This window comes from Emydura macquarii, unplaced genomic scaffold, assembly GCF_026122565.2.
Source record: "Emydura macquarii macquarii isolate MOO-44397 ecotype Brisbane River unplaced genomic scaffold, CSIRO-AGI_Emac_v2 contig_312, whole genome shotgun sequence".
Classification (NCBI taxonomy): Eukaryota; Metazoa; Chordata; order Testudines; family Chelidae; genus Emydura; species Emydura macquarii.
The window spans coordinates 1696779-1720623 of record NW_027130449.1 but is presented as its reverse complement, the minus strand read 5'-3'; the positions used below and the strand labels follow the sequence as shown (position 1 = coordinate 1720623).

Below are 23845 nucleotides of genomic sequence, written 5' to 3'. Positions count from 1 at the left end.
TATGTTGTCACTGAGGAACAAGGAGTGAATAAGGAATTTGCAAAATTAACGATGTGGCTGTTTCCCTGCAGTGACTCCCATTAAAGAGTTGAGGTACATACAGAGAGCTGCTGTGTACTGCGCAGTGTTAAAGGTGCCATTTCTTGGATAAGTTATTGAGTCCCTGATACAGCAACATGTTTAGACATATGCTTTACTTTAAGCATATTAATAGTCCCATTGACTTCAATGGCAGTACTCCTATGCTTAGACTTAAGCATGTGCCTAAGTGTTTTCCTAGATAGTGGTATAAACCCAACATTCTTTCTGCCTATCCCTGATTTTTCCAGGTAAAATGAAAAATCTTGTGGCATTTTTTTTTTTTTTTTTGAGTCTCTCTCTAGTGCTTGCTAAAGGCTGTGGGGGAACTGTTAATAAGCAAAAACCTGCCCATTTCTAACTCGAAACATGCTGTGAAGTACTTCGGAATACTTTGCTTTTGTAAGGTGCTATATGCAATCAACTTCTATTCCCAGCAAATATTCTGAGCAATCTGAATCTTACATGACATTTTAAATAGCTTTCTCTGTTTCTGGTGCTTTAATAAGTTTTATTTGCGCAGTTTGTGGTTGTTTAAATGTGATCCTTATTCCCCATCAACAAACCCAAATTATGCAAAACTTCCTTTGAAACTGAGCAGAGCCAGAATAAGTTAAATTGTCTCTGCCATAGAGTTTTAAAGCCTTGATCATGCAAATGGTCCTGTTTTAAAATCCTATTTTTACTGAGCAACATCTTCTACTAAATGTTTTCCAGACTAAGAAGATTAGTATGTGGGTATAACTATTGTAGAGATGGAAAACATTTGCATATTAAGCACTTAGATGTTACAATTTATGGTTACTATAAAAACCCTGAAAGGGGTAGATGAGTCACTTCTGTATTTCTGAAACACTCGTCTGACTTTGGTTTTAATAGTATGAGGAAAAATAAAATATTCTTTAATCGTACACTGAATACATAGCAAAATTATAGTAACAGTGTTCTAATTTTTTTCCCTCTGGGTCTCTCTTTGCAGAGTATGACCCTCCTGGTTACCTCTACCAAGGTGCAGATATCAATGGGCAAATGGTCGAATATGCCACTTTACCAGGTACAAGCCGCACCAATGGCAGCATACATGGAAACTTCATCAGCAATGGTAGTCTCAATAATGGCTGTCCACACATCCATCACAAGGTTCCCAATGGAGTTAATGGGATCGTGAATGGTGGCGTGAATGGAGGGGCTGGACTTTACCCAGGGCACACCAACTCTCTGTCCGGGACACACATGGATTACGAACATCCCCACCATTTAGTGAATGTAAGAGTGTTTTGACTCCCTTATGATGTCAGGGTTCTGATCTTGACCTTGGAATTTATTCAGGGTGTAAAAGGGAAGCTCCAACTAGTCAATTCACAGTTGTGAAAATACTGAAGTCTTTGTGCTGGAGCTAATAACTACCATGTACCCCATTTTTGTCCCAGTGGAAGTAGCTGGGCTTGAGGTTTTGCATGTTTTCATCTTCAGGGCTTTCATGTGAAGATTAGGATTAGAGGGAACCACTAACTGTATTTATTCTGGGGAGTCTCCTTTACCCCTGTTTTAGTCTGAATTTTGAGACTTATGCCATGCTGGATTGAGATACTGTACTGTATATCTGGTATTTCTGATTTCATGGTGGTTGCTGATTCTGCAGCTTTACGAATTGACTGTTTCGTCACGCACCTCGCCACACACCTGTTTCAGATCTGTGATGTGTAAGCAATGCTATTAATCTTACCACAGTGCGCATTTAGCTGGGGTCTCATAAAACAAAATGTCCCTCCGGTCTTGAAATACAACAACATCATAAATGTCTGCTTTTCTGAGTCCCTGATTTGCAACTTTTGAGACTGACTAATTTCTTGAAGTAACAAAAACTGGTTTTAGTCTGCGATCCAGCCTTCGTGTGCTGTGGAAAAATATTTAATTTCTGAAATGTGTCCTGTTTCCAAGAGAGAATAATGATTTCATTATTGTCTATGGAAACAGATGGGTTACATTCAAACTTACTAAACTTTTATCACTAGTTCTACTCAAAACTGTGAACATTGCCCAGGAAAACTGAAGGGGAAAGTTCAAAAAGTCTGAGTAATGAATGCAGTTTTCAAAGGAAAAAAAATGGGACTATTGTTTGCTTTAGTAATTGAACACAAGTCCTTCATTTTATTGAATAGCAAATTGCCACTTCAGATACCTCCAGCTTTGAGTGTAGACTATTCATTCTGATCACATGGTTTCCTTTTTGCGCCACCCTTCAGTACCAAAGACACAGTTTTTCCTTTGCCTAAAAGAACAATCAAATCCCAAAGATTTCTTACGTTTTAAAAGCATCCAACCAACATTAGGTAATGGGTGATCCTCAAAAAGAGTTGGTATTTTGGTTCAGATTAAGCACACGGTTGTGTGTTTCTCCAGACAACAGGGCAATGGAAAACTGACCTGTAAATACTGCATGGGCAGGCTTTCTTATGAACTCTGGCTGGTGTTTTGGGGTTCCTCCTTCCAGAAGAAGTGGAAATCACAGAGCAAGGCTTGTCCTAAGCTTATGTACATGGCATACAACCTTATAGGAGCCCATGTTCCAGGTGTATATATGTGGGGCTGATCTTCAGATCCCTGCGCTGTGTGTAGCCAGCTAGTTAGATGTTCACAGGATGTACTGTTTCTGGAGGACTGTCCCTTGTAAATACTCGCCTTTCCTTTTATCTCCCCAATTTGAATGCTGTGGAAGTCTACTGAGCAAGGGAGCTGGCCTCTGACTCCACTCCTGCACAGAACAAGTGAGACTTGCGTGATCACAGAACAGAGGAACTTTGTCCCCACTCTTTCTAGAGTCTCTCTTAATGCTCTACTGATTGGGGAGATGAAGAAGAGAGGCTGGGGGGAGAGACTTGGTGTGAGTGGTCCTGGAGGTCTCACATGTATGAATGCATAGGTCTGCAAAATATAGAACCAGACCAGGTGCAGAGGCATACAAAAATAAGAAATAATGGAGACGAAGCAGTTCTTCCACCTAACTCAAGCTCAGAGGTTGAATTAGTTTTCCCAAACTTTTCCCCCTTAAGAAAATGCAGAATTGTAACACAACAGTACAGTACCATTTTCAAATGACTCACATAAGTGTCCGCCTAGTATTTAACAATGAGGTATGTGTTAATCTGGGCATTTTACTTACTTGCAATGGGTCCCGTCAGCCAAAACCAACAACACAAAATCCCTCGCACCCCAAAGTCATTGCTGGCGAAGGAATTACCCCATCTGTAAAAATATAAAATGTTTCAAAAGTCCTGGTTAGTGAAGTAAACTGATCTAATTGGAGTCATTATAGGAAAGTGGGATGGGTTTGTGTTGTGACATCATCCCTGAATATTTAACACCCTGTCTCCCCAAACGGAGCACAGTCCTCTAATGAATAGGAATTTGCTTTCATGTCTGCATTAAAAATAAACATATTTACAGTGTGTTTATTAAATTAAACTTGGACATATTAGACTGAAAATAAGGCAGGGAAATTACTACATACTTGTCTAAGCTGCACTTATTTACTTTTCTCTGACACAAATGCTGGCAGAAAACTCCACTAGACTTTGTATAATAGAAGCTCAGTATTTCCATGCCACATTACAAAACACAGATCTGAAGATTGATAAGGTGATTAAGATTCAAAATTAAATGAGATGTCCTGGGGGTCACCATACACTTCTGTGCCTATTTATCATAGACTACATCTTGTATGCTATGTTTCAATGGATTTTGAGTTGTTTTCTTTCCCCTTCTTCCTGTAGGGTGGTGGGATTTACACAGCAGTGCCTCAGACCGACCCCTTGGAATGCATCAATTGCCGAAACTGTTGGAACAATAACAGGTAAGTTCGAGTTATACATACAATACTTGGCATCGTCTTTAACGAGCTTCACAAACAGCCATCGACGGCTTCAACAAACAGCGCTGTTATGAGCCGATTATCCCGTTTTACACATGGGAAACAGAAGCTCAGAGGTGGTGACTATAGCTGCTCTGAAATTTTCCAATAAAACTTTGTTTCATCAGAAAATGTCGCTTTGGTAAGGGAAATGTTTCAACCTATCTGCTACATATTTGGTTAACCTTTCATTGAAGCAGCCCCAGCGCTCTGCCTCCCCACCTTCCCTTAGCTCCAGGGCATGGAAAGCCGATCAGCAGGGTGCACTGCCTCCCACTATTTCTTGGGCACAGAGAGGCAAAGTACCAGGATGTCCTTAGCTCTGGGGGACCAGCAGTGCCTTTCTGGCTCCCAGAGCTGGGGGGTTTGTGAGGAGGCTCAGCCTGCTGGAAAGTTATTGTCAGGTTCATGAGTGGAATTGAGAAATGGCTGTAGCCAGGTCTCTATGACTGGCAGGCTGCCTGCAGTGGAACAACTTATTGAAATCATATTCTTGTCAGTGTCACAGCTGCTAGAACAGAGGTCTCCAATGTGTGAAGGACATTGGGGGACCGGGGCACGGCAGGGCCTGAGCCAGACCCCAAGTGGGGTGGGAGCGCCACCCTGCTCTGTCCCAAGCTCTGCTCCCACCCCATGTCCCCAACTGTGGTTCCGGCCTCAGCTCCCGGCTCTGGCCTTGGCTGCTTGCCGCAGTTCCTGGGCTTGACCCCCGGCCCCTGCTTCCAGCCTCTCCCCGCGCTCGGCTGCAGCAGCCCAGCTCGGACTGTGGCCCCAACCTTGGCTCCTGGCTTCTGACTGCTGTTCTCAACTCGGTCTGTGGCCCCTACATCCCTTGCTCTGACCGTGGCCCTGCTCCCAGCCCCAGCCATGTGGACATGGGTAAGACGGGATGTGACCTAAAACGTTTGCGGACCGCTGTGCTAGAATATCAACTTCACGTTTTGTTTCAGGGGCACTATATTTCAATGTTTCTGAAATGAAAATTTTGGGAATTGGTTTTGTTGGAAAATTGTAGTACATTTACTTTTGTTCAGAATTTGGATGGAAACAATCGAAAAACACCAAAATTTCCAATTTCAACCAACTCTGGTTGTGATTTAGCTGAAGACACAGAGGAAGTCAGTGTGACTGTGTTTGACAGATAACTCTGAAAGGTGATCAGGTGATGAACAAATTGTAAGAACCTATTTAGGACTGAAAAAGCCAGTGTTAGACTCCTGGAGTTGCTGTTGCTCAAATGATTAACTAACCCTTTCTGGTTTTTATTGGGTTTGTGGTAATGAGGAGGGTTGACCTTTGGTCTCAGTTTTACGCCTCTTTCCTTCAATTTCATGCGATAGACCATTCTAAACTGAGCCATGAAAAGGTTCATTTGTCAGCTGCTGCTCAGATTGGGTGAGTTGTTTCTGAGTAGCAGGGTGGCTGAGGGGATGAGACAGGGGTCTGCCGTATCAAAGATCTTGGTTCTGTTTTTAGCCGTGCTAGAAATGATTTTGTGCAACCTCTGTTACTTTATTTGTAAAATGGGGTGGCTGATACTAGCCTCCTCAGTAATAAGGACTGTGAAGTTCAGAGATACTTAAATAGAGAGTGGAAGAGAGGAGATGTAAAGCTAAGGTCTATTTTGATGGGATTCTGTTGTCTATCTCCCAGACTGAGAGCTTAGTTTAGCTATAATGCAGCTGGGAGCTGTGCTTGCCAGTGAAATGTGAGGCTACCCCTAGTAAAGGTGGTTGCCTCTTGGTTCTTGTTCCTCTGAGAATGAATCCTGTCACAGTTCAGGGCAACTGCACTTGTATTCCTTCTCCATGGTCCCTCAAAGGCGCACACTCTCTGACCAGTTTTTCCAGGCCGCACAGCTTATACTGTGATATCCTCAGCAAGCCAGACTGCCTAAACAGGCTAAAGTCTGTGCTTGGCTTTAAATCCAAAAGTTTCTGAGCAGCATGATTGCCAGCAGTAATACGTTACCTCACAGCCCTTTCTGTTCAAGCACGTTTATTCTTATGGTGAAAGCATTAAAGAAAACCTATCACAAACAATAAAATAATTTAGTTGCATGCTAATAAGCTTACCAGAGATCAGTCTCCCAACTCCCAAAAGGGCTCTGGTAGAAGTCAAAGAAGTTTTTCTGTGGTTACAAGTTCATAACCGCCTTATCTCAGAACTTGCACAACCATGAATGATTCAGTCTTTCCTTTATGCAGCTTGGGCCTTCAAATTCAAGGAGCAAGTAATCAGTTTAGACAACAGTCCCCTCCTCAGAGCGTAGCTTCAAACGACTGGGTTTTTGTATGTCCAGCTGCGGGAAATTTGCATATACCTCCTTTAGAGATTCCCCAGTCAAACCACTTGACGCTGTTTGTCCTAGAAGTCCATTCTTGTCTGGCACATTTGTTCAAGGGAATCCTTTGACGTTCGTAACACTTCCCAGGTTCACACATATTCTTTTCCCCCTAGAGAAGTTGCATAAGATCCTGGCCCACAACACTACATAGAATAGACTTTAAGGCCAGAAGGGACCATCATGGTCTTTCAGTCTGACCATCTACACGTTGCAGGCCACAGAACCTCACCTACCCACTCTTGTAATAGGCCTGAGTTACTGATGTCCTCAAATCTTGATGTGAAGACTTGAAGTTACAGAGAATCCCCCATTTACTCTAGTTCAAACCAGCAAGTGACCTGTGCCCCACACTGTAGAGGAGGGTGAAAACCAGGGTCTCTGCCAGTCTTACCTGGGGAAAATGCCTTCCAACCCCAAATATGGTGATCAGTTAAATCCTGGGCATGTGGGTGAGATCCACCAGCCAGACACCTGGGAAAGAATTCTCTGTAGTAAGCCAGAGCCTTCCCCATCTAGTGCCGCATCTCCGACCATTGGAGATATAGCAGTTATGTATTGTTTGCATATCATACAATGGACTCCAAAGATGCTTAAGCTTAATTCAGTAAGGGTTTTTAAAGGATATTGCAGGAAATTGCCTTATCTGTCCTCAGGAAAGATAACTGTCCCATTGACTGTGTGGTTAGGAAACTGAGTAAAGACCTTTTGCCATCAGCCTTGTCTCAATCAGGGAGCAGTGACTGAGGTTTCTTGGGATGAGAATGTCCCAGGATTGGAGTTCATGGCTCTCTAGTATCTATTGAAGCTCTTCTGTTTTGACAGAGGTTTCTTCACGCTGAAAAGCAGTGACTGGCCTGGTGGAGCAGTTGTGACACTTGATGGGATCTGCCCTGCCCAGTCAATACAGGCATTGACCTTCTGGACTTTTAGGCAGGCCTGTTAGTCCCTTCTCCTCCTGCCTCTTGCTATCTCTCCTCCTCCAAACACCCCTGCTCCCTCGATAGCTCCACACGTCATAGGGGATGTTGGGGGCATCCCGGCTCCTTCCTTTCCCCCAAATCATTCCAGCACTAGCTGCACTAAAACCACAGGAAATTTAATCAACAAAAGCTTTGTTTTAAAGGAATTAAGGTGGGTGAAGTGTGACCTCAACCTTTAATGCATTATCTACCTGCTGTATGGCTTCTGGGCTGTACCTGCATGAATCACTTAAATCCTGCTGATCCCTGAATCTGTCCACAAACTGTGGCTGGTATTACTGATGATCTGAGGTCAGCTTCAGTTCTGCATTTAAATTCAAACCAAATCTAAATGAACAGTTTCTGATGATTTAGCATATTTAGTGGCAGGCAGCTAATACGGAATGGTTCTTATCCACACTAAAAATGAGGTTTGAAATGTGTGTCTTGGATCAGATTTGACCTCTGTTCTGCTCTGTTCACTTGCAGATAAGCATAATTCTTAGTGCAATGGTAAGGATTATGTTCAATTGGCTTTTCCCCTGCACTAAAGAACCTGGTGCACGCTTCTGTTGTTGAGTACTCCTATCTGGTGGGTTTGCTGTGTAGTTAACCAAATGGCTGTTCAGTTTCTGCTTGCTTCTTTGTCCAGTACCCATGTAGCTGCTTGGTTTTCTTTCATTTGCTCCTTATGGTACATCTGTATTAGCTAAGCAAGTACCAGTATTTTCAGCAACTGCCATCTCCAAGCAGGCTTTCGTGATAGTGGTAAAAACACCTGGGCTTCTGTCTACGTTGCTGCTACCACTGATGCAGTTGTGCACCACTGCTGATAGCTGCTGAACTATGAGTACTCACTTTGCTAGGGTGGACAAGGCCAGTGAGACTGTGATTTATGCATAGATTTTGCCAGAGAAAAGCTCACAGGTACTTTTTTAAATGGGCACCCAACTTTTTTTGAAATTATTCTATATTTACGTTGTATACAATGAGCACATTTAGGGAAGCTATTTTCTCTGCAGCTTCAACCCAGTTAGGGCTGCTTCTCTCTAACCCTTCTTTGTGCCAGACCAGTGCAATATTTGTGTTTTGTGGTCAAATTCATTACCGGAATATAAACTTTAAGTGAACCAGCAGAGCTGTATTCAGCCAATTTTTAATCTAAATTACTCAGAAGTAGGGTTTATAAATCAGGTCATGGGTTGACTTTGGCTTTTCAGCATTGAGATTTGATTTGAAATGCATTTTCCACTGGACAGATTTGATACTATCATTCACACACGCCCTGCTTGAGAGGTGTAATAACTAGTGTTAATCAGAGTTTAGTTGGACCATTGGGTTTGAATTTAATGAGCCAAATTAATTTCATGAAACTCTATTCCAGCCAATGCATTTACACCATGAGTGATACTGAGCCCCGGTCTTTTAAAAGAAGATACCATAAACAAGCACAAGCCATCATTTTAAATAGGTTTCACTTAAAGGAATAGCTTATTTTTTAAAGAAAGGGATTAGAGTCAAAACCTCTGTGGAAAGAAATATAAACTAATGAATGGATTTGTTTGAAGACCAAATGTGTGTTCTTCAGTGGCTTTTGTGGTATTTCAGTGCTTGGCATAGTAAGTACGTGGAGACAGTTTTAATGTGAGGTGATGAACAGAAAATGGAAGTTGCTGTGCACCGGCACGTCGCGTTGCTATTGTCCTAGGAATGTTTGGGAGGGGAGTTCAGCTGCTTCCCACCTGTTCCAGTGATACCTACGAGGACAGACGAACTCTTACCCCATAGTCCATGTTTTGACCTGCTCCAAATTGTCCATTTCATCTCCCCATGACCGCTCCATTCCTTGGTTTTTGTGCCTCAGAAGATGGATTATCTTGATTCTGTTTATTTCCAGCAATATTGGTGTCTCACTTTTTTTAATGAGAGACTCCCTTAAGGCTTTATACATAAGATGACCATGTTTAAAACTAGAATTACAACCCCCTGGAACTTAAAGCTCTGTCTCTAAGTTGTGTTAGATAGAATCCCCTTAAATGTGATCGTTTTACTAATCAGACTGACCTGCTGGAAATGCTTTAGGGGATGTAAGTAGGAGTAATTTGAAGTATTACATTTAGCAGTCACCGTACATCTTCACATAGAAACTATGATTTGAATATATTTAATTTGCTTTAAACAGAGGGTGAAATATTTTAATACTTCCATGCTAAAGGATCAGTTACCTGTCAGTGGGGGGCTTTGTGAATGCAGCTATTCTGTCATTTTCAATGTCTCCCAAAATAGCACATGCAATAGTCTTCCATCTTTCCTTGCAGTCTAATGATCAAATGCCAGAGTGACAGACACATTTAACTCTTCTGAATTGCATACTCTGGAAAAGCTGGAACAGCATGGGTTCCGTAAACTAGTTGCAGATGTCTCAGAATAGGCATTGAATTCCTTAATGCACAGAATCAGTTCTGAATACTGAAAGTTCAGCAGTTTATGAAATGCCAAATAACACACACAACTGTAGCCAGTTCTCACAAGCAAGATGTCCAGGCCGACACAGGCATTTGAGAAAAAAGGGTGAGAACATCTTGCGTTCTCCAGTGCCAAAAGAAACTTGGTAATAAGACAGTTCGGACTTCAAATAACATGCTGGCTTCTCCTCATGTCACTGTCCTCTACAATGCAATAGAAGATAGTCACTCTGCATAGCCAGAAATATCCACCTATAAGGATGAGTTGAAATATACTTCATTAGTTAGAATGTGTCCTGAATAAGCCTTGAGTAATTTTCCTGTTTTGCAGGTGGTAAAATGGGCCTCTTCTGTTTACCGCATGTTATTTTGAGCCCAGTGATGTATGCAGTAAGTTCTCACACAAACAGTTCAGATTTGTGTGTGGCAGGATGCACTCTAAGCCCTTTGTTTATTTATATGTTTTCTATAAAATAAGTGGAAATAAATGGCTTGGACCTCAGCCACTCAAATGTAGCTTTCTTTTCCCTCTACCAAACAAGTAACACAGCGACTGAATGAGCATGGTTCCGGGCAGCAGAGCCAAGTGGCTCTGTTGCATTTCATTCGTTCATTTGTAAAATATTAGCATCCCAGCAATTCCTTATTGAACTCAGATGTGCTTTGGTAGTCCAGCATTGCGAAACCTGGGCTTCCCATTGCATGTGTGCTAGCCCTTTCTAGTATGTATGAGTGGTTTATTTTGGTCACATTAGGCAATTGCATAAATCTGCTCTCCTGTTTAGGAATAAGTGCTCATTTACATTTTTTTCTGGATTGATTTTTCCATCGACAAAAGTATTTAACGTGATAAAATATCCATTATCCTATTAAACATGTTTCAGATCTCGATGGACTTGTGTATAGTGACTGGTGCCAACTCAGAGTGGCAGTGTGTAGATACTTACATAGCACCAGTCACCATGCTGTCTGAAACGAGATGGGATACTCCTGTGCATGGTGCACATAGCAGCAAGGGATGTACATTTAGGTTTGGCAGTAGAAATTGCTCTGATCTGTATCCATTTGGCATATCGCTGAATAATCTGTGTGTAATACTTGAGAACCCTGTCTGACCCTCATTAGCATGTCCAAACATTGCTATGGCCAAGGTAATTAAGTGTAAACAGATACTCTTCTTTATAATCATCCTGCACCTGCTGATATCACTCCAGTTTCCAGACTGATGAGTTGGGATGCAATCCAGAGTTTGTGTCATTAATAACTGAATCCTGCAGAAAAAATATGTTTCTGTTGATTTACCAGGGTGTGTTTAATGTGAGTGATGGATATTGAGGTTTTGGTGAAATAATTGTTTTAATTTTTCTGCAATGTGATAAAGGTTTGCTGTGTATCTTCTGCTTTATCACTCTCCACCCTAGATTTCAGAACAAAGGGGATGCCCTCTTGTTACAGATCAAAGAGTTTGTTTCAGAGAATTCCAATTCATGTGACTGGTCTAAATATGAAAGTTTGAGCTATGTAACAACTACTAATACAGATGCAGTCATACCTGAGGCGTCTGTCCTGGGCTTTCACATTTAACATGTCTCTTACAAAGGAAAGCTGCTAGCACTACAGAGCCCAGGACATCAGGAACAATTAAATTCTTGTCATTTTCACTCCTTTTAGGATGAGGTAATGCTGGGCATATCTATAAAGGGCATTAACTGTAAACTCCTTTCTGCTTAAAAGTTAAGTAGCTCAGTTGTAAAGATGATTGACTTCCCAGATTGCTTCAGTTTCACAGCCCAGACTGAGTGTCTTTGATATTATTTTTATATAAATTGAAAAGTTACTGTAAGTTTTTACACTTAAAATGCTGCAGTCAGTTGTATGTGGTTCCTTTGTTTGCATTAACTAACTTAGCAATATCTACTTTTACCATGAGTTACTCTATTTGCTTTTTGGATTTATAATGTAAGTCCTGTGTCATGGCATTTAAAATCTGTGTTACAGAGCTGGCCAAATGAAGGAATGTGTTTGCAAGTCACTTAATTGACAATAGATGGAAAAAAGGCTGAATAAATGATTCCCTGAATGTTTTTCAGCCATCTGTTGAGCTGGGCAGACAAGTATTTCATTGTGAATATATTTTTCCAAAAGAAGTCAGAATTTATCTGACAGAACTACTGTCATTTATTCCACCATTTATTCCATATTTACAGTATTAAATAATTGAGGTTTACTTGCTAAAATATTTTAAAACGTCTCAAATTACTTTAAATTGCTAGCAAAAAAAGAACCTTGAGGGAACAGGACTATATAAGTGATTCTTTATTTTGGTTTAAATTCACAGGTGTTTCACCAAAACCAATGGCACTTTTAACAGCAATACCCTACCTGTGGTGCCCATAGTAGCACCTTATCAGCAGGACAGTTTAGAGATGAAACCGCTGAATCATGTGATGGTAGCCATGTGTTTAACCTCTGCGGTCCCGGAATGCAGCATCGAAATGGAGGAAGACAGCAAGGAGAAAGTGGAGCAGCTGTCTACTCAGCATTCTTGCTGTCAGGAAAATATGAATCAGATCAGCATAGATTACACAGAAGGTATGCCAAAATTGGGGGAGAATAAATCTTGGCTTCCAAGCTGTGTGTTTACCATACAATAGCTGTAGGGTGCTTAATCTGATTACACAGAAACTAGTAATTAGTCCCAGAAAAGGAAGACCAGAGTCTGCAATATGCAAAGCAACTTGCAGCTCCCACTTGAGGACCGTAGAGGGGAAGCAATTCAAATGCCTTACAAGTGCATGCCCTAAATGATGAGTGTTTCTAAATGGAACCCGTCCAGTACGCTTACCCCAGATGAGGGGGTGACTGATTTATTTTGAACATTATTTTTAATCATCTTTGTCAGTACCACCTTAGGCTTAGATCTTATCAGATCTCATATTCTAAGAAGAATCAGGCTGGGTCATTACGTGTATGAAACCTCTAGGGAAAGTCTAAGTATCTGCAGGAAGTGGAGTTAATTCAGAGTTAGCTAGGGGATGCAGCAAATGGGGAAATCAGAATTCAGGAATAAACTCACTTGCTCTTTGGGGCGACAAACTGAAAGCATCACACGCTCCTTTATAGCTCCTGGCTGGCCCAAAAGAGAGAGACTTTGAGACTTCCAGTTGAAAAGACAGGTTGGACCAATGTGGTGCGAAGAGAGGGGATCAAGGGTCCAGGCAGTTCCTTCCCTCCCCATCATTTTGCCTTTTCTTCTTCTGTGAAATAATCTCCTCTGGACTAGACCAGCCCTTCCTTTGCTCTGCAAGTTACCAGGAAGTGCACCCAAGCCCCTTTGAAGCATTCCCTGTAGTATTCAGTCCCTTATCGACTGAACACCTACAGAATTACCAGGTTAGCTGTCCCCGGGGTAGCAGTGTATGCACCAGCTTGTGTGATTCAGCTCATATATCACAGCACAGATCTATTTCTAGTGAAAACCATCATACATTTATTATCAAAGATTAACATTTAAGAGATTGTGAGTAAGTGTAATGGAAACAGAAGGGTTATATATAAAACAAAACCAATAACAGGCTTTCTACAGATTAAATTTAACAGTCTGTCTAAGGACATTTATCTTACCCCAAATGTCTTTTCCAGTGTTTCAACCAAGCCTGGTTGAGATCCTGTTTTCATTACTGTAAAAGCACTGTCCATTTACTTCCTCAGGGGCAGGAAGAAAGGGTGTTTCCTTGCCTTCTGCTCATATCCCTATAGTTCATTGTCTGTCCTCAGAGACAGTAGAACCCGTCACTTGTTTTCTCCCGTTGATTCGATATCCAAAAGGGGCTTCCATAGTGTTGGCTTACAATGCTTAGTTTACATCTGACAGCGAGACACACATCCTACTTCCTGTCTAGAAGAAACTTCTTTTTCTCTTTGCTTGGTGATAAACTTTAAAACATGTATTTCCAGGACATATTTACAGCTCCTTAAATAGCCAGGCATACACAGGCAACAATTATGAGATCAATCTTTTTATTAAAGATCTCACATGACCTCATTTATGGATAAATACCATAAAAGTGGTGGTCTAGGTGTGATGAGTTTGTCGAGCCTGTTCTGAGTTGCTGTTACACAACAGGGAACCCTTTGTCAGTTGGCACTGAGAGGTTTTTAGGGTCATGACACATTTGTATGTTTTATTTAGATCAGAGTTTGTAGCTTCCCCTTTGAAACTAGGGATTTGCCCATAATCTTCCAAAGTAACAAAGCCACTCCTACAATCTGATCGCTAAATCTAGAGATAACTGGATGCCCATTGTTAGAAGCCTGAAGAACAGTGAAATGTATCCTGAGAAACGTTGCCCCAGGAAATTAGCAATTCTTTCCCAGGGTTTAACACTCTGCAGACTCTAAACTAATTTTTGCTTGTAGTAGAAAACAAAGGTTTTACCCAGTTCACTAATCTGAGTTTGGAGCTTGGAGGGGCAAGTATGCTGAAATAGTGAAAGGGTGGGGAGACATTTCATGCTAACATAAAATGCTCTTGATTTGCAGGTGACATCTGTGCACATTCAGAAACATCAAATCATATTCTGAGCTGGAGTCCCCTTATTCTGCAGCCTGCTTCAAAGGACTGTAATGAAAAATCAGGATGGAATTCACCTGGTGTCACTTTAAACAGCTCCGGGGATCTTCGACAGCTCCAAATACAGGAAACCTGAGGAAGCGACTGTTTTCCACTTAACGCCAGTAACTGCACAGCAGAGTCACTGAAAAGAACTGATGGAGGGATGTGAATTATAAGAGAGAGAGTCACTATTTATTTTTTGTAGTAGTGTCATGAATGTATCTGGTTAAAAATGTTGCCGTTTTATATTATTTATGCCTTGACAAATTCCTTTTTTTCCGCACGCTGTGGAATTAGCCTGGGTATGTATAAAGTTTTGTAATAATATAAAGAGCAATGATGGGAAATATATAGTGTGTTTTCCATGGATGTTACCAGCATGAGAAGCACTTCTGCAGAGGAGCATAAAGGTTTAGTCTGCAGACTTATTAGAGTGGATCAGACCCGAGTGGTTCTGAAGTTCATAGCAGATTATCACCACCCTTTAGAGCTGCCGTGTCACTTACATTTGTTGCAATATTTTTACAGCGGATTTCCTTGAATACATTCAAACGCTGCTGTTTCAGGCTCTCTTGATGGAAAGAGATTTGATAAGGGAACCCTGACATCATAATGAACTGTGAGCGATCTGTCTATACGAACAGTAGAGCTGGTGGAATAGTAATACATGTGATGTGGGAACCTGAGCTCAATGGTCAGTTGGATGCTACTTATCATATTTTTAATGTCTGCAAGTATTGGACAACCCCTAATATTCAGAGAGAATTTCACAGATCCCAAAACTTTCTACCTTCTAGCAGGAATGATTTGTCCAAATATTCTTACTGGAAGGTTGCTATTTATTCTGTCTTTTAAAGTATTTGTCATCTAATCAGGGCACAGGGTATTCCATCTGACTTGTGGGACCAGCCATAGAATATAAATAGTGAATAATTGACATGAATAATTCATGAACAGCACAGAGTCTGAGCATTATTTATCCAAGCTGATCAGCAAATACTCAGTGATTTCTCTGAACATATTAGTTATCCTTGTTAAACACTCGCAAACAAAAAAGGCTGCTAAATTCATAAGGTATTGGCAATGAGTATATAACTCTCTGATTAGCCATTTGTTTTGCATTCTGTGCATGTGTTAAGTTTCTCTGCATGTAAGTCGGGCCGAATTTTCTAAGTTTACCTTTTAAACCTGTTCATGTGTAAGGACCTTTCCTTCAGAGCAGGTGGGATTGACATGCAAAGAGTAAATGCAGGCAGGACAAAGTGAACTTTCACTCTGAAAGATCCAGCTGCTTCAGTCTCTACATACAACACATTAGTACATGTTGCCACTAATTCCACCGGCTTAATTTCCAGTGGCCTCAGAGCGAACGTGTTAAATTTACAGTAGACCCTCCAATGGTTGGTACTTTTCTAATTCACACACAAGCTAATCTTCAGTAGTGCTGGCATTTCCACAGCTCTGAACATAACCCTGGCTAGCAGAGGCAGATCATGTTCCTAAAATATGAGAGTCCAAGATGAACTGTTATCATAAATGATTAAAACTAAAATGCAATCAATGTTTTGTGCTGCTTTTTAGCCCTGCCTGTTTGTTCACTTACAAATGGCATGGCTCAATCCTTTGCAATGGATCCCCCAGGGACTAGGGAGGGTGAATGGTATTTTAACTCCATGGTTTGAGAAAAAGGGAAAATGTATCATTTGTGTAATAACGCTCTCTTCACCTGATAAATGAGAGCTTTAGCAAACTGAGCCCAGTCCTGTCGCAAATGGTGGCCAACAAACCACAGCTCAGACAATGGTTGTGTATTAAGAAATCTGCCTGTCTCCAAAATAGCAGCTGGCGCATGAGGTAGACGTTGCAATGTTCACTGCACTTTTTTTTTTTCCTCAAATTTAATCAGAGTAAATAAAACAAACTTGCACTTGTAAAGCACTCTATCCAAAAAAATCAGAGCATATAACCCAAGGAATGAGGCATATAAATCACAATTACTGCTGCCCTGAGGCGACACATGTGCAGCCTGCTTTTAATGGAATGAATATTTTCCTAGCTAGAGCAAGAAACACCCCAAGGGGAGGCAGAGAAGCAAAGCTGCCCTATTTGAATTCCAAACCCCTTATGGAAGAAGTGACGAGGTGGCTACAGGTGCAATGTACCACATTGAGTAAGATTTGTGTATCATAAAGACAGGCTCTGTGCTTTTCTAACTATTGCAACAAATGTCAAATGCGGCATGTGTATATACAGTGTGTGAAAATATTATATATAATATATGATGTATATTATATATTTTATAAATATAGCCCTTCAATGAGAACTTACTGGGTTTGATCTGGGCTACTATGCAAGAGTTTATTGCAGTAGAAAACTAGTTGATGCTGTTTTTGCTTAAGTGGATGGTAGAGAATCACATGAGTTCTCTCTTTCTGATGTCCAGGTATATGTGATAATGGATTTAGTCTTCATGTTTGTTCGACTTAATTAGCATCCGAGGCCAGCAGACTCCTGCAGTCTAGTATGAACTGTTGAGTTCAATGGCCGATCTTGTTATGAAAATGACCTGTTTTGGAGAACTGGCATGTTCAGTGCTTTGACATAGGGATTTAGGAAACTCTGCCCGAAGAGTTTGGTGCAGGAAACCAAGGCAGGTTAGAATAACCCAAACTGCTTTGAAAGAGTCAGATTTTGGGGGTGGGTTTTCTACTCAAGGAAGAGATGGTTGTGATCTGCCATGTTAGCAGACTCTCATCATGGACTGCTTTATTTATATTGAACAACACTGTTTTAAGTGTTTTTCTTTTATTGTATTTTATTTATAAAATATATATATGTTTGCCTTTATTTTTAGGGGTCATGTGTTCTCCCAGCTATAGGTGCATAATTCCCAAACTCTACACAAACCCTGCACAGATACTGAGATCATGCAAATCAGTTCAGTTCTGTCCTTCGACTTCAACCAGTGCCAAGCGGAAAGGCCTTTGCCCCTCTAAAAACCTTATTGCCCTGCCTGGTTCTTTCGAGCTGGCTTGGTTTTGTGCTTTTTATATTATTTTCCTTTGAAATCGAGAGGGCGCAGTGACTTTGGGCACCTATGTTCTAGATGCCACTAACTCTAGATCCTGGGTCCCTGGCAAGGGTCTGGGCACCCTAGGGATGATGAGGAAACTTCTGTGTTTTGCTTGACTCTAGCCACTGTGAGTTCTTTGCATCCAGGGGCTCTAAATTACCCAGGTTTTTTTAAAGGTTCGCTTAACATCAGACCTGTGTGTGTGTCCTTTTTATTCCGTTTTTAAACACGGAGGCCCTCTGAAGCTTTCTGGTAATTACTAGCCAAATCTCGATCTCTCAGAAACAAAGAATAAAATTAAAAATCATGTGTAAAACCTTTCCTCTTGGTACGTGCTCTTGTTATGTAACTGTCTGTCTTAATATGGGTCTTTGTTAAAAAAAATAACAAAACCCTCTCTGATCCTCTGAGAACATCAGTCAGCTGTCCTACTGCCCAAGGAAAATGTTGCTTTATATTTCACCTGCGTGGTCTTTGAAAGCAATGACTTAAAGATGCATGGTTTTTTGTATCATATAGAAAAATATGCTATATTTTCCTAAAAAAAAAAAGAAAAAAAAAGTTGTAATATTCTTTTGAAATTGTACATATTTTTAAATGATGTAGTTTTGGCAGAATTTTTTTGGTGGTTTGATTAATATTAAAGAGAATGCTGCTGCTTTATATAGTGTTACCAGAGTGATGCTTGTTAGATTGTGTCTGCTCTTGAATCTACAAGTGGTGTGAATTCTCCTTAGCTGAAAGCTACTGATACTAGAGCGAAAACCAGACTAGCTATATCACTACTTAATACAGGCCAGATTAATTAGTAGTTTCATATTTAATTGCTGTTCACCAAATTTACCCTATCCTAAAGAGCAGTGAATTACCAGCAGTATTTTAAATTGTGGACAAGGACTAGAAGAAGCCCATGGACGAGTTAAAAAGGAATTTATTTGGCATAAGGAAGTGACAGAGCTTTGACTGCATATGGTTGTGTGGTTCCATAGTGGGGAAGATTTCAACCCTTTCTTTCTGGCTGTCAAAGGACTCTGGAAGTAATCTGGGTGTAGTATCTTTGTTCAAGTCATGGACAGAGTTCTTTAAACAAGTTAATGTTACTGATGTCTCTGTGCCTGAAGGATAAGAAAACTGTGTGAACACACAAGCTTTTAAAAACCAAACAGTTCCAAATATTAGATGTTGCTTTTTTATTCAGTATAACAACACCAAAGGTGAATCTTAACGTGCCTCTCTATTCCTCCAGGCTTGGACAGAGGAGGATTGCCAGTTGCAATCTTTGAGGTGTCTGGCCTAGACAGGTGCAGTTTTGGTGACTTTTGCATAAAAGCTGACGATTATTTACCATGATTCAGAATTTGCTGGTGCTTTATGAACATACAAACATTGGCTGTAAACTGAATAATATTCAGCTTAGTTATGCCATATCTACAATCTTAATATGGCATTAGCTCCTTAAAGGTGATTGGCAAAGGTGGCTAAGAATATGGGTTTGTCCATTGGTTCTGTTGGATGGGTAAAGAGAGTGTAAAAGGAGGGGTTAATATCGGCTTACTGAATTGAGGGGGTGGACCTACTGAATTTATAGCAGAGGTCTTTTCTCTCAAGTGTTCATTAGGCATTGAAGTTAGATAGCTTTTAACAAAAACAGAGTTCTAAAATGTTTGACTTAAAGTTCCTTCCCTCTATTTGACTCAAAATTCACTCTTGTACCTTCATATTATCATTTCACTAGTCCATCAGTCACCATAGTCTTCCAGTGTGGATGAGATCTGAATTTCTGTTAGGGGCTTTCTGCTTGGCCTACATCTTCCAAGCCATCTTTATCAGTAATGAAGCAAAATCAGGCATCAACCCACTTGGTTGTAGATGTTCGGGTCATGTTTAAACACATTAAAGCAGTCCAAGGAATTTCCTCTTTGACTACTTGCCAACAAACCTCTACCCCTATAACTAATCTGTCAAGTGTGGTCAAACTTGGCATTGTGACAGTCCAGGATATTTGTGATGGGGGAACATTTATGTCCTTTAAGGCATCATAGAATACATACATATACCAAAGCAATGCCTAAATAAGGCACTTACAAATAAGGAACGCAAATAGTTCAAACTTGTAATGGCTCTGAGTTCAGTCCCCTAAAATATCAACTTTTCCTCCTGAATAAAATCCACAAAAGACTATACCACAATCATATCTTTGACAGGCGAAGCGGGAAGCTAAGATCAAGTGGGAAAGGGATTAGACCAGAGAATCTCATAAATGGATGAAAGTAAATCAAGTTATAACCATTTCCATTAATGTAAGAGGCTAAGTGTGCACATCTAATTTTTTTCCTAGAGCGTTTGCCCCTGGAATGCATGAACGAAATAAAAAAGGTGGTGATGATAAATGTCGGAAATGTAAGATCTAACACCTTCGACCAGACTGTCCAAGGCAGATGGTGCTGGGATAAGGCTGTAGAATTTCTGGAGATAGTTTATCATTCATCAACTTCCTATTGGCTGGCTTTGCAAACTCTTCTCTCCCTGGATAGAAGAAGAATTAAATTTCTGGCTTTTCCACCACTGGGATTTTCATGAAGAGATGTTGGTGTCAGAAGCCTGCGTCGTCTATGGAACAATGGCCAAAGTCAGTAGGTGCTTTGAGAGAACTACCTCCAAGATGAGGGTCTTGAGTCTGAAACCATGGGACTCGCATGAACACCGTGGTCCAAACCTGCCCGCTACGTTGCTTAATTTAGGGGCCTTAAGCATCCTCGTGTGAGCACAATTCAGATTTAATGCATTTCATCAGGATTCTCTGCTTGATAACTTTATAGTGAGCCAATGCATTCTAGCGCCATGCCACCCTGCATCACGCTAAATTCATTCCTCTTGCGTGTTTACACCCTTTAGGTATTTATAGGCTTATCACATGCCTCCTTAGTCATTCGTTGGCCTGGCTAGACCTGTCTAACACTTCTGCTCTCTCCTCATGAATTAATCCAGCAGAAACCCTGATGATTTTTTTTTCCCTTCTGCCAAGTCCCTCTGTGTCAATATCTTCCAGGTTGTTGACCGGATCTGTGCAATATCCCTTTTGTGGTCATGCCAGAGTCACAAAGAGGGGGGCTGTTAGTCTTATAAAAGAGTAGCAGGGTCTTATTCAGGGGGACAAGGCCATATGCCACGTTTATTGTACATGTAAGAATAAAAAAAAGCATTCACACACACATTCACAGGGTTCTGCAAGCTGGTGTGATATAATTACCAGTCCTTTTATGCATTGCTCGAGCCAGCCTAGTGACCAACTAGGCTGGGCATGAGGAGGGAGCCAGGCTCTGTCAGACGTGAATCCGATGCTCCAAGATGACAATTGCAGAATGAGACCCAAAGTGTCCATGTGTTTACCCATCTTTTCTACTTGCCGGCTCACATGTAAGTCTATGGACCTTGCTGTGTCGTGCTGCCTCTGGGTTCAGTATTGTTGTTAATCACCAGCTCATTGCAAGCCTGACGATTCTCTTATTTCTGTACTTCCTTTGTTCCCAGAGTGGATCCTTCTGCTCTTTTGGGTCGTTGATAGGTATTCTTCGGCTTCCAGGGTCAGGATGGGGCAGTTGGTGTCTTCACTCCCCTGTCTGTTGTTAGAGCCGTTTAGGTTGGTGTCTTTTGATGCCCTGCACATACATTCCTCACGCGCACAAAGGGAATTTATCAAGATATTGTTAGGTTCAATAATACAAGTTTCAGGAAAGAGCTCACCTCAAGAAACTAACCAGATGGAGCCCACTTGTGTCACGCTAAACAGCGCTGTACCGTTATCATAACAGGAAAGGAAACATTTCTCTCTACCTCTTTAAAACAAGGAGTCTGCATCGGATTTGTTTGCACAACTTCTGGAGAGGACTCACGCTGTTGCCTCCCGGCTCACCGATGTGGTGCCTGAAATTGCATTCCCTTCTTTCTTTGAAGGTATCGGTTGTTGTGACCTTGGTGCCTCGCTGTCTGTTGTTTATAGCCCCTGGTCTTCAGCATCGCCACCGCCTGAGCTCTCTGGCTCTTTGCCCTTTTCTAACATGTCCACGTGCCAACCCCTCCCACTTCAGTATCTTCAAACGTCCGTTCAAGTGTTTACTCCCTCATCCAAGCTCTTAATGAAGGTGTGAAATAGGATGATGCTGACATCAGTCGAGTGGGGGACTTCAGAGACATCTCCTCCGCTCAGGGCATTCAGCCAGTTTCCAATCTGGCTACTCCAGAGTCCAAACCAATCCATGTTTGGATTAATATTGTGTGTGAGGAAGAACGTGGGAGTGAGGCCTGTCTTCACTGCAGAGTTAACCCAGGCTCACGCCCGGCTTTCAGCCCAACTCCAAACGTCCCTCCGCTGGCCACGCAGAACCCGGTGCCCTGTGTGAGCGACTCGCCCGTGGGTGGTGGGATTCTGACGGCTGGTGTGAATAAATGTCAACAAAAGTGAGCCACCGAATCCGAGTGAAACTGGGGGTAAGGCTGCGACCGCAACCGGGGGCCATATGTTCAATGTGCTCAACCTTCAACAACAACCTTTTTTTTTTTTGCCCCTCAGCTTCTTTACACAAGCTTTGTGGTTCTGCTTCCTTGAGGCTCTAGCCCCGCGGCTGCTGCTGGTACTGGGACTTAATGACTGGCGTGTCCCAGGTACGCGTGGGAAAGCTCTGCCCACTAGGAGGTTTGCCCGTATGGACCAGCCCCAAAGTCACCATCAGTTTCTCTGGCTTTAACCAGCAGGGCTGTTAACTACCAAGGGCTGGTGCCATGAAGCGTCGGCTGCTTGTGGAGCCCTGGAGTGGGACCATGGTAAAGAGCGTCCCCGATACCCAGGAGAAGCCAGTGAGCCACTAGGGCGAGGGAGTCCTGACATCAGGACCCGTTTATTGTGGCCCCATTTCATGGTTCCTCGAGTGAGGCCAAGAGAAGAGCAGCCCCCATCGGAAAGCCTCCTGGGGTAGTCGTGGCAGGCAAACGTCTTGCTGCAGCTTCAAGTGCCTGGCAGAGGAGGGAGGGAGCTTTGTTCTGGAGTGGATTGGCCGCCAACTGTCCCAGCTGCACCCTCCGCCTGGTGTCCACACGTCAGCATGAAAGCCAGAACAGTCTTTTTTTTAATCTGGATTAGACTTTCACTGAGATTCCCCCAGGCCACGTTGCTGGGAGCTCCAGCCAAACAGGGCAGCCCACGGGCCCAGTCCTGAGGTTCCAGAAGTGCAGACCAAGCGTGCGTGTCTGATGCAGGAATTAACCAAGTGTAAGGCAGCAAAGAGGACAAGGCACGAGCCCCTTTACCTCCTCTCTTGGGGTCCCCTTTGCTAGATCCAGGCTCTCCTATCCCGGAGGTGCTGGCGCTCTCCCTGCAGGCAGGATGTAGAAAGGCTCCAGGTCAAAGAGCAGCGAGGCCGGCAAACAGAGGCCCTCGCTCCAGGGGGAGGATCTGCCTCCCCATTGACAGCAGAGAGCCAGGCTTTGGCAAGGGTCTTGTTTGTCCCAGTTCCTTCATGCCAATCTTTGATTAGACTGGCCAGGGCGCTAACAAGGGCTGCAGAGGCCTGAGATTCCAGGCGGATGAGGCAGGAACTGGCTGGGTGCTGCTGGGCCGGTCGGTTCCCACAGAGCAGCTGTCTGTGCGCTGCAGAGACAAGGGCAGGAATGTCTCCTGGGGCCAGGTAGCTGCTGAAATCCCGTGGTCAGCGGATTAGGGACGTTAGGGATCGATGGGATGGAGTCAGCTCTTGTGTTTGCATCTCCAGCCTCCTCGTCAGCTCCCTGCAGCCCTGGCCGCTCAGACAAGCCTGGCACCCTGCTGCACCCCTGCTCCGGGCAGGTGGGGTTTGCAGTGCTCCGTCAGGAAGGTGCTGAGCACGGGGCAGGGCTGGTGAAAGCCCCCCCCCCCCCCAGTTGCAGCAGGGGTGATGCCTGCCGGAAGGCACAGCGCGGTAGTGTGGGAGTAGCACCCTGCCTGTGGCTGCCGCGGCGTGGCAGGGGCTGGCATTTCTTCCTTACTGTAAATCAAGCCTCAGGGAAGTGGCCAGCGGTGGCTGGGCTGGTTTCTCCGAGTAGGGCTCGGAATGGAAACTCACCCAACCGTCTGCCAGGATCAACCACCCTCCCTTGACCTGAACTAGTTCCCATCTACACCCGGCCTCCACTGGGGATTGCAGACATCCGGGACAAGTCCCTGCGGCAAACCCTGATTCACACACCCCTTGGCAGCAGAACAACCTGCCCCCATGCAAACCACGGCTTTGTCTGTCTGCTATAAGGCCTGCCCTGGCTGCCCTAGAAAGGTTTTACTGGTACGACTCAGGGAGGAAGGGATGTGATTTTTTTTGTTGTTGCTCCAGTTATACCAGTAGAAATGTGCTTTAACCAACCGCAGGTTA

At 42.8% G+C, this 23845-nt stretch overlaps 1 protein-coding gene across 3 annotated transcripts in view; it reads left to right on the top strand.

Moving 5' to 3' along the window:
* The window catches only part of CDON (cell adhesion associated, oncogene regulated), an 86447-nt gene extending 68322 nt beyond the window's left edge, over nucleotides 1–18125 (top strand). For all 3 annotated transcript variants that reach the window (XM_067563385.1, XM_067563403.1, XM_067563392.1), the window contains 4 exons: nucleotides 1058–1344; nucleotides 3852–3931; nucleotides 12098–12351; nucleotides 14302–18125. In XM_067563385.1, coding sequence (XP_067419486.1) covers nucleotides 1058–1344; nucleotides 3852–3931; nucleotides 12098–12351; nucleotides 14302–14468 — 788 coding nt within the window. In that variant the 3' untranslated portion in view covers nucleotides 14469–18125. The remainder of the gene's footprint in view (nucleotides 1–1057; nucleotides 1345–3851; nucleotides 3932–12097; nucleotides 12352–14301) is intronic.
* The last annotated feature ends 5720 nt before the right edge of the window (nucleotides 18126–23845 follow it).